General features: G+C 34.4%; 1 protein-coding gene across 3 annotated transcripts in view; it reads right to left on the bottom strand.

Annotated features, from left to right (window-relative positions):
• PIG-N (Phosphatidylinositol glycan anchor biosynthesis class N) overlaps positions 1 to 10,885 on the bottom strand; it is a 35,976-nt gene extending 25,091 nt beyond the window's left edge. For all 3 annotated transcript variants that reach the window (XR_011332087.1, XM_069826028.1, XM_069826027.1), the window contains exons 1-5: positions 10,330 to 10,885; positions 10,128 to 10,248; positions 9,052 to 9,151; positions 1,088 to 1,322; positions 518 to 648 (exon numbers count right to left, since the gene is read on the bottom strand). Coding sequence is in view for 2 of the 3 variants with exons in the window: in XM_069826028.1 (XP_069682129.1) it covers positions 518 to 648; positions 1,088 to 1,322; positions 9,052 to 9,151; positions 10,128 to 10,248; positions 10,330 to 10,529 (787 nt within the window). In the remaining variant the exon portion in view is untranslated. The remainder of the gene's footprint in view (positions 1 to 517; positions 649 to 1,087; positions 1,323 to 9,051; positions 9,152 to 10,127; positions 10,249 to 10,329) is intronic.
• Positions 10,886 to 12,027: the final 1,142 nt, after the last annotated feature.

Here is a 12,027-nt window from a genome sequence, read left to right as displayed (position 1 = left end):
CAATCCAATGTTGAAGGAAATGTTCGTTAGGTATTCATGCACATGATGGTGGAAGTGAGGTGATGCACCATCTTGCTGAAAAATACTAGGATATTCTTGCTTGGACCACAAAAGAAATGAGGTATCATGCAAGAACTTCAATTATAACCAGTCTCACAGTTTATAAACAAGTACTAGCTGCAGTGGAAAAACCATGTCCAACAAATGAATTGGAATAGACTTCCAAAAGCCAAGTTTCAATACCGTCCTCAGGGGAAGAGGTCCTTGGGCAGTCCAAAAAAAAAAAAAAAAGGTGGACTGAGAATGACACACTGACTGAACTAACAGATTTAAATTCTAACATAGTCCAAAGATTGCAGTGCGTTCATAATGCCTGCATACATTTCATTTGCAACATCCGCAAATACGACCACTTATACCTTCCCTTGAAACGCTCCAATGGGTAAGATTACAGGACTGAAGATACGGTCCATCATTATTCTAACGGTAAAACAAAATTATATTTACAAATACTCACCCCAGTCAGTCATGCCATGATCTGCTGTGAAGATGTACGCAGTCTGTTTATCATGTTGATAGAATTCCTCTATCAGTTCCTCTACTCTTTTTATTCCCTTATCAACAACATGGATATTTTCTTTGTATTCTCTGTTAAAGTAATATAAGGAAATATATAATTATCAGGTATATTGTAAATATAATTATACATAATCAATCTCAAAAGAAAAAAAAAACTTAAACTGTTTGGGATAGTAAAGAAAGGAACACACATTCTGACTTCAAGTGTCTCAAGATTCTGGTAGTGTTAATATTCAAAAACTTAATAATGGGCATACGTGATAAAAAAAAACATCTGTGATGTTCTCACTATGTATGATTTATGCATTGAAGTTCTCAAGTTTTTAATCGATATTTTCATTTTTTATAATGGAGTCACTCCACAAGCATTACTGGAGCCAGGAAAGACATTCAACTATGGGCCCATTAAAACTAATATATAGAGTGAACCTAATCTGTCTCTCTAGTTCGTTTCTACTCTATTATTCTATAATTTAAAATATGTACCTATTTACTTTCAGATACTTACACTGAATGAGGTTTGTGTGTATGGCCAGCAGTATCTAATCCAAGAAGGTGTAAGAAAAACACAATTTTCTCTTCATGGAGTTTTGCATTAAGAGTTGCATCTGTCTTGGCATATTTCAAGAAGCCTTCCACTTTCCTGAAAACCCATGTATCAAGTTTTGAAGTAGACTTTTTTCCAGAAAAATCTTCTGCACTAGGATTATATGAATCTATGTAAACATGGTTTCCACTTGCACCTGAATAAGAAAAACACAATCACTTAAGGTCGACATATTTTAGACACAATGTATCTACAAGCCAAACCAAATCTCAGTACTTCAGCTCTAATGAATTCATTACTCTTATCTCTGTGTATGCGTCTTTTAAGAATACACTAACTATACTAGCAATCCCCAATTCTATAAGATGACACTTGAGTCCATACTTTTAGTCTCATGTTACTTATTATTTGGTATCATAAAACTTGGTAATTATCTGTAAGTACTGGGTTTGGTGTTTTATGAATTCAATGTTTTAAAAGATTGTCATTATTATTTATAATGTGGAAACACTTAGAAAAAGTGAGTGGAAAAGAATCGTAATTTATTATGTTTATGTACTTATGGATATCAGCCAAATGGAAGTGGTTGTGAGCCATTTTGTTTTTTATGTCTATAAGAGGACAGGAACCATTTCACTGTGACACATGCGCTGACCTGTCATGAAGTGTTGGGGTGAAGTGATATTTACTACGTGAATTTATTTTCGCGAATACATTCCAGATCAAATCAAGCAGTTTCCTTCGTGCTGTGGTTACACATCTTACATACACATTGCATTCGGTAAGGCCCTACACCAGTGGCTGTGCAGACCATACGGGACAGGTCAAATAGAACGTTGCGCACGACGCCATTACTGTGGCAGCTCAAGCTAGCAGGCTATTAAGTTTCTAGCTATAAATATCACAAATATAAGTATCCAGACCCTTAATAATACATCAAAATATGATAAACTGTGAAATTATTGTTTATCCTTACTATAATAAAATAATAAGTACACAATACGATTTATAAAACCAATATAACTGGATTGCATTGCGTCAATAAAGTTTCTTACGAAGGCCTACCTACTGCACTTGAAGAAATAAAGTACCTACAGTATATGCTCTATAATTATATTATTTTTTTCAAAACTAACAATCCTCTTGATATTCATATATTAAATACTATACAAGTGTTATTGTGACGAACAAAGTGGCAATAAAAACGGACAGGAATGAAGAAAATGTAGACCTACTATTCATACTAAAAAAAGTAAAGAGACGTTATTATGTTGAGTGCTATTAATCAATCCACTAAATCTTACTTCAAAATGCATTAAATTGGAATCTCAATAATATTAATAATAATAATAATAATAATAATAATAATAATAATAATAATAATAATAATAATTTAGGGCTATTATATTAAATTATTATTATTATTATTATTATTATTATTATTATTATTATTATTATTATGGAATATTGTAGCTCTCTTTATTAAATCAGCGTCAGATCTGAAAAATTTGCTGTTTACAATGTCATGCAAATTTTTGTTGATCAGGTTGTTTTTCCTTCAGTTTTTTAGTCAAGTTCTTAAGTTTGATATTATAGTTGCATTTCTGTCACATCCTCTGATTGATATTCTGGCTGATATGTAGGCCTACATCTATTATCAGGCAGTACATCTCACTTGATGATATGTGTCAGAGGAAGAACAATTGTTTGTATGCATCTGAAGTCTGACTAGTGTAATATGTAGCTAATCGGCGATGTATAAAATGGAGGGGAAAATGAACTGACCTAGCTAACATATTAGTGGAGCCGTCTTGTTATCACTTGTGATGTTCAGACCTGTCTTCGGACAGTTGACTAAACAACAATCTGTCACATTTTCTTTTACAAGCCAGATTTTCATTTTTCAAACTCCTAATCTGTTCATTTTTTTTTCTATAACTCACCTTTTCCATTAATCTCAATCTTTTTTTTTTTTTTTTGAGACTGAGCATATAATTGTGTTCTGCACTAATAGTGTCAGGGACGTGTGAACAATTCGCAATAGCAGTTACATTGTCTAGTTCTTAGACTCCAGTACTTTTCGGAATCCTCATAGGATGTTTTTCTACCTAAAAATAATATTATACCACGAAAAAAAGAAATTCTACTAAATAGCCCATACTTTCAAATGATGAAGTTCAAGCCAATGGAAATTAGGTCTATGTGAACTTAACTTGTTTCAACAATGAACCTATCAGCATAAGATGTTCTGAAAAATTAAAGAGGAATGAAACTGCGTGACTTTCCTTTTTTCATGTGATTTCCGGAAGCAATCTTCTGTGAAATGTTCAGAATACAATTTATGTTGTGATAATTTGTTCGAATAAAATTATCTCTTCTAATGGCAGATAACCAATCGCAACAGTAGTTCTGCTTTCTTTTTAGGGGGAAAGCTAAAAATAACACACTTTAAAACAATGTTTCTATCATATTAAAAAAATAGCAGCAATATGTTTGCCGAAATAGTTTTAGTGTAAGGTAACAGAATAATTCAATCTACATAAAAGTGCTATTTATTGCCAGCATTAATTGCACCTTAAACTATTACATGCATTTAAATATCGTTATTTACGCAAGAAAAGTGATGCTGTAGCCTTTCCTGAAGCGATTTGTGCAGTTATAAGCCTTACAAAAATGCATCATTATGATAGATCCATCAAATGCACATTGGATATACTCGCAGTCACTATCACAACTACCTGTTAAATGCCACACTTGCCACAATGATGTTGATGTGCGAAGGGTTTCAATTTTGTACAGCACAGCAGCGCTCGCTGTGCGTCTAGGTAGGTAACTATAACGTCATTGGCATTCGGTTAGTTCAGCTTTTTATTAACAAATCCGCGCAAGATTCTATCGCGAGTTAAACGTGTGTAAGTCGATATTTGATGACGTAACATTAATTCGATATTTGTTGTTTTCCTTTTGTTTCCGTTACTCTGACATTAGTTCTGGGAAAGAGCGTGTACTTCTACGCCTCGTGATGGTGGTTTGTGTAGATATTACAATATAAGTCCTTACGTGCTATGGAATTTATATGGTTATGTAAGGATAAAGAAGAGTTGCGTGGGTTTTTGTTTCGTCACAGTGTTTTGTGTGATATATATGTATGTGAAAACTGTGGCTCAAGTTTGAAGGCAAAATGGAAATCTGGGTAAATATCTAGGCCTATAAGTAATTACTGGTTCTATCCTTTCGACAAAATGACATTCCAAAACCCCCTCGATTTTTGCCCTAAAAATTAAAACACTTCGAAAAAATGAGCAGAAAGCATTAAATTTTTTTTTGTGAATTTTTTGTATTTTGAAGTTAATTGCGAAAATTGGAAGTTTTCACATTTTATTTCCTTGAACTTTTTTTCGAAATTTTGAAGCTTTTCGCTCATTTTTTCTAATGTTTTTTTTTGTCGAAAGGACAGAACCAGTACTTACAGAGATTTACCTGAAACGGGGGCAGAAAAATATTACCAAACAAGATTGCAAACAAGGTCTGAAAATTACTAAGGTTCCAATTAACTTGCCTCTTTTGATGTAAAAAGTAGCCAGGCACATTGAGTCCATGGGAACTGAAGTACCTCGGATAGAGTTGATACTTTTGATTTAAGACAATCCAGGACATGTTTCAACATGTATATAATTTTATCCCTATCCTGCAGGCGGTGTATGTACGCACATACACTTTCACACAAAACTGTTCAATAATCAAGCGAAAACATTCGTCCATACATAAAGTTTAATAAACATTCATCAAATAGATAAGCTACTGATGGAATTTTTACTTATATAATAATATCACTTGGTTTATCAGAATCACAATGTGTGTAAAAAATAGAGTAAATTGCAGAATAAAAATAATTAGGCAGAATATGATTTGTAATAACTTTTCTAATAATTTATTATTAATAACTGTTACAAAATAAATAATTTTCGATTTTGTTATATCTAGACCTACCAGAGTCGAGCATTAATTCGTGACAGCAAAGGAAAATTAGGCAAAAAGAAAAAAGTAAATTAAAATTAGGTTAAACGAGTGTTGAAGTAGTTCCCTTCCCATTTTGCTTCCACACTTTCAGCTGTCTGCTCTGTAATGCCTACATAACTTTGGTGACATTTAGAAAGTTTCACACTAGTGTACATTCAGGCTATGCCTTGCTTATATGAATCTGTGACAGGTTAGGTTTGGTTAGTTTAGGCTTTTATTATACCTTGCATATACGAATCTCTGCAAGATTTTCAAAGCCTGGTGATTTTTTTGTTTAGTGATGTTGTCAGAATAATGGCCGAAGTGGAAACGAAGTTACAATATAAGAATTTTGTGTCTATTTCAGGGGCGGCTTTAGAGGTAGTGCCGTTTTGCCATGGTACTACCAGAATACAGAAGGAAAAGGAGAATTCATATTTTCCGCTCAAAACCTGAGAGAAACAAGTTACGCTTATACAAACTCTACCGTCAATATGATCTTCACAGCGAAACACGTTGTAACCAGTGTTTGGAGGATGGATCTGTGCCAGGCACTACATCCCATAAGAAATATAATGGGATGAGCGCACAATCTTCATGTTCGCTCGTCTTTTCAGCATCTAAAGCATGATCTGAAATGTGCCAGGCACAAATTGCCACTGGCTTTTCCAATGCTTGTAAAACTGTATACATCCCCATTTACTACGCCGATCCCTTACTACCTCGCGCTCTGTCTGTCCTTCACTTTGTCGGAACAAGTTTCTAGCGAAGACTGCAACAATTAGATAATAAAATCTCTCCCAGTTCCTTGAAAACTTGGCTTAAGAAAGTTTTCACTTTATTATTTCTACCAACAGTACCAAGTGTAGTGTGAACGTGTTAAGTCGTGAGGTTGTCTTCATAATAGTGGTCGTGTTATCGTGTTGTGTACTGTTAAAAAATGAATTCAGTTGGCGCTTTATTGAAATCTCAGTTTTCAACATTAACATATGAAAACAAACTTCGTGTTAAAGAATTAGGCAGACCAACACCGCACTTAAATATTCATCAAAAGCAGCAAAGTGCTAAAGTTAACAGATCTCGCAAATTCAACCCAGATATTTATTTAAAAAACAACTGGTTGTGTGGATGTGATGTGAAAAATGCGTTCTTCTTTTTCCAGTGTGTTCTGTTCGGAGGTGAACTTAGCTGGTCAAAAGTGGGTGTGACAGATTTAGTACACTTATGGGGTAAAATAAAAACACATCATAAGTCAAAGGTTAATATGAATAACGTCTTCAGTTTGTCTATGCTGGGTAAAGCGAACACTGAAAATCAGTTAAATTCACACTACAGACTCGCGATTGCAAAACACAATGAGCAAGTTGATAAAAGCAGATATGTGTTAAATTTAATAATAAATTGTATACCATTTTGTGGGGCACTAGATTTAGCACTAACAGGGCACGATGAATCTGAGGAGTTTTGTTTGCAAAATAGACAACTTCAACAAAAAAATGATGGATTTATTTTCAAGTCAGAAGAATAGGCGAATGGGTTTTATCTATCGCGCATATTAACCTGGTCAACAAAAGTGCTCACATGCTCCAGTTGTATACATTTTGGTGAGTGATTATTATTATTATTATTATTATTATTATTATTATTATTATTATTATTATTAGAGACGAGAATTTCATGCATTATAAAATCCCAAAATATGCATGCATTCATGCACTATCAAACTATGAAATATGCATGATCAAGCGAAAAATACATTAAAATATGCACTTTTATTTTTGTTTCAAAATGTCTTATTTCACTTCACTTTTTTTGCACAGTTAAAAACCTAATAACATTTTTAAATTGGTTTCTGTGAGGTTCCTGCACTTGTCTCTATATTGCAAGAAGTTACGGGTTTAAACTTGAATGAACATATTTGTGACAGTGTCACGTCAAATTCTTCATTCAAGTTTTCGCCACAAATAACCTTCTTCACTGAACAAAAGAATCCGCAGTCCGGGTTAGCATTTAGGACCCTGTCCAATTTGTTTTTCGCCGCTACATCCACTTTCCCACGGGCATAACTGAGGGATCTATGAAATTATTTAAAGATTATTTCTTTTGTTGCATTCTTGCAATATGTGAAACAGATGCGACATGCTGGTCGACTTGAAATTTTTTAGTGCATTTCATCTGAAATTATAATAGACCTTACGGTTACCTAGATACGATTTAAAAACGGACATCGTAATTTAATAATTATTTTGAACAATTTTTGTAATTTTTTTTTACAAAGAACAATTGTCATATAAAATATTCGGAAACAGAACAGCATTGCTTTACTCTTTACTCCAACAGTCGCAAAATACGACATCCTCATCTGACCTAATAAAATCTTTTCCTTTAATCCAATGTGCAAAGAGTACACTTTTGGAATCTTTAAATTGGAAACATATTAGAACCACATTAACACGCGCAAACAGAATAAACACGCACATTAACAACTTACGACATTCACACACTGCAAACACAGTTTAACGATGATTCCAAGTTTAGAAGAATCTAAATTGCTACTAGTACTAGAAAAGGAAGAGAATTTACAACCTCCCTGAAAGAGGATGCTTTTGACCTAAATTATTTGTCGGCAATTTCCTTGAACCCTCTATGTACTTACTATTCTCAAAATATCCAACATAATAAATTTATGACACGCAGTGTATAGAGGGTCGTCGGTAGAGTGTTGTAAAAGTGGACTTCCGTCCAGGGAAAGGTCCTCTAACACCTTATTGTGAAAATCTTAACATTTTATTTAATTTTTCTGTTATTTAGTTTTTTTTTTCTTTTTTTTCTTCAATCCTGATTTCTGAAGCTAAAATATGGGACATAAAATCGAGAAACTAAGGTGTCCACACAAAACCATTAAAACATGCATTTAAACTGAATTTAATGTATATTATATGCATTATTAAGCTAAAAATTACCTAAATATGCATTATGCATGTTTTTATCCCTAAAAAGTCGAAAACATGCAAATATGCACGGGAAAAGTACACATATTTGGAACCGGAAAGTAATGAAATGGATAAGTACTAAGTATGAGCTATGTCCTATGTTCCTATAAAAACATGCATTTGCATGGAATTCTCGTCTCTAATTATTATTATTATTATTATTATTATTATTATTATTGCTTATAGTAGGAAAAAGAGTTACCCTCCCCCTTAGGGTATCCTGGATATACCACTTATTTTGGCACTATGCATTAAATATGTATGAGCCGCCACTGGTCTATTTCATTATTATTTGTTTTGCTTCACTGTATTCCAGTGGTTATTGAATTAATACAAGTTTTGTATTCTTCACATTACATCGCATCGTGTGTTTTATGGCCCTATGTTCCCTTTCTTCACTAGAAATCACGTTTGCACTTCCAATAACACTCACCTCTCATTTCACAAGTAATTTAGACCTACTACATTTCCAAACAATTTTCTTTTCTTGAAATATTTCCCTATAAAATCCTGAACTTTTGAAATCCATCTGCGCAAGAAATTCCTTACAAATTCGACCATTTTCACTTCACTTCCAATAACACTCACCTCTCATTTCACAAGTAATTTAGACCTACTACATTTCCAAACAATTTTCTTTTCTTGAAATATTTCCCTATAAAATCCTGAACTTTTGAAATCCATCTGCGCAAGAAATTCCTTACAAATTCGACCATTTTCACTTCACTTCCAATAACACTCACCTCTCATTTCACAAGTAATTTAGACCTACTATATTTCCAAACAATTTTCTTTTCTTGAAATATTTCCCTATAAAATCCTGAACTTTTGAAATCCATCTGCGCAAGAAATTCCTTACAAATTCGACCATTTTCACTTCCAAATAACCGAAACTACCTCAACGCTCGTTTTTCCTAAAATTGTAAAACTAACCTTTGGCAAACATAGGAAGAATATCGGGACTTCCCCAGGACCAAGTGTACCGGCTTTCATTGAAAACAGAGTCAAATTCCACTGGATTTTCTTTCCAACCCTAAAAACAAATAATTATATGAAAGTTACACAACGCAGAGCTGCATGCATTGTATTCTTCACCTGACATAATCAGGAACATAAAATCCAGACGTTTGAGATGGGCAGGACATGTAGCACGTATGGGCGAATCCAGAAATGCATATGGAGTGTTAGTTGGGAGGCCGGAGGGAAAAAGACCTTTGGGGAGGCCGAGACGTAGGTGGGAAGATAATATTAAAATGGATTTGAAGGAGGTGGGATAATGATGGTAGAGACTGGATTAATCTTGCTCAGGATAGGGACCAATGGCGGGCTTACGTGATGGTGGCAATGAACCTCCGGGTTCCTTAAAAGCCAGTAAGTAAGTAAGTAAGTAAGCCTATATTCCAACATATTTATGTGAATACTGTACTATGTAAACTGAAATAATACGATGACATTTACCAATATTATAATTATTATAATATTGGTAAATATTCAGAACAACTTCTTCTGCCCTTTCGAGAAAAAGACATTTTCAAAACTCTTTATTATATTTACCGGGTAATATTTTGGCGAATCCTCGGACCTCACCTCATCTCACTACATCTCGCCAAAATGTAAAAATTGTAGAAAATTACTAAATTGTAAAACTATAAAAATTTGTAAAAATTGTAATTGTAATATTGTAAAATTTTGACTTGTTCCACATCTTAAAGCTTTATTGCTCATGTAAGATTTATGGAATAAAATAAATAAATGAATTAATGAATGAATGAATGAATGGACTCTTACACAGACCTGAGCTGTGAACTGTGTAAAATAAATGTCACAATCACCAGATTGTAATAGACCCTATAGTCAGTTTTAACTGCTCAAAAAGATACCAGCCATACCTATATAAACTTCAAAGGTGCAAGCCTACATGTGTAAAGCAGTACTAAAGTATAAAAGCCTGCAACTTCATTAAGTCTAAGTTATATTAATATACATTGCCTTCTTCACCCTTTCCTAACCTTTGCTACTGCAGATGGATCCTCGTATAATCCAGCAATCAAAGCGACGTGCCCCGGTCGCGATTCTGTTGGTACTCTGGTATGTGACACGCCCCACGTCCCTCTATTCTGAATTATTGATCTGAAAGGAAACGATGTAGGTTATATACGTCGTATAACATGTATTACATACGAATCAATGGAATGTCTTGTCACCGCATACCTTAAGTACAAATCAGGTGTCTCGTAAAAAGAGTCCGCACGTAAACCATCAGCAACCATGAGTACCAGTCTTTTTGCTGGAGGATCAGGGGGAGTTGACTGTGGAGTAATGCCATGAACAACTGGCGATTTAAAATAGATATCAAACACTGATGCCAAGAAGACTATATGCACACATAAACCACTCAGAATAAGAAACATTACTCCCAGTCAAGTATCATCATTCAGTTGATACTCTTATGCTCCAACAACCGCACCAGTTTTCATTTCATCCCAAACTTCATAATGACAACGAAGAGTATAAGCAGAAAGATGAACCACAACACAAATCACAATGCTCAACATTCAGTATAGGTACACAAACTCAAAGATTAGAGAAGAAAAGCATTACATTGCATTAGAAACCATGGCTTCTTCGACTTATTAAAATCCAACGCCGGTAATAGAGAACACGATGAAAGTGAACACAAAAATAACATATTATATCAATGATTTTTTTTAATATTGTCGTCAACATGCCATATCTATTTCTGCAAATTATGGGTAGGCCTACAAGCACGTACGGACAACGATGGGAATAAAATAGTGATCTGACTGCCATCTGTTGGCTTTTAGTGGCAATTCAAGATTGCCTATACCGCTATCGTTACTTCTGTTATGGCATACCAACATTGCAAATACACGACCAAAAACAATAGCGAGAATGGTACAACACTATATCCCCTTCTAAAAACATGTGCATTGTCAACATCTAAAAAAGTGACAATTGATTAACTGCTAATTTTTTTAAAATAATTTATTGATCGATCAGCGCATTTAGCGCTATACAGATCATTTCTAAAGACAATATAAATACAATACATGACACTGAATTGAGGGCAGCCTAGATTGGGCTCCTCAATGAACAAAAATAATTGTTAATCAATAATTATATACATAGGTTGGTGTGATGATAAATTTTGATTATAATATGAGGTCCATTGGAAGTCGGCTCTTGATTCTGGTGGGAAATGTGGACTTCCTTCCGAGAGAGTAGTGGATGGCGCCTGGAACATTTTCTAGGCTGTTACAGAACTTCTTAGCTTGTGAATGAATAAATTGTTTGTGTCAATACCAGTTTCTTTGTGTAGTTGGCTGTTACTAGATCAGTGCTTTTGTATGGTTCAACAGTATGGGGCTATGCAGCTAAGACAACGTTAAATCCCATTCGAGTACTACAAAATAAAGTCATCATCAAATGCTCTTCGGATTAGGCCGTTGGGCCAGTTCCGTCTCCTGTAATCAGCTGGTCCCTCCAACGTTTCTTCGGTCTGCCGATGTTTCCCCTTCCTCTTGATGCGTAGTTCAGGATATTTTGTGATACCGGTATTCTTTCTGGGGGCATTCTGATCACATGGTCGTACCAACTTCTTTTGTATGCATCTAGAATTGTAGTTCTGTACAAAATAAAGTGTTTCGTGTAATTCGTAACAGCGGGTGGTAAGAAACGAACAGATACATAAAAATCTGAAAGTGGAAAGTATCCCAGTTATCATTAGGAGATTCGCTGAAACATTTTATAAGCAGGCACAATCCCACCAAAATGTGTATATATCAAAACTAGAAACTTATAACCCTGAATACTACACAAGACATCGCACACCTTTGTTCCTCTTCTCATAGTTATGTCAAATTTGTTTTCACACTGCTCATCCTGGGT

This window comes from Periplaneta americana, chromosome 5 (assembly GCF_040183065.1).
Source record: "Periplaneta americana isolate PAMFEO1 chromosome 5, P.americana_PAMFEO1_priV1, whole genome shotgun sequence".
NCBI lineage: Eukaryota > Metazoa > Arthropoda > Insecta > Blattodea > Blattidae > Periplaneta > Periplaneta americana.
Note: the sequence above shows the minus strand (reverse complement) of the source record. Positions and strands in the feature narration are given on the sequence as shown.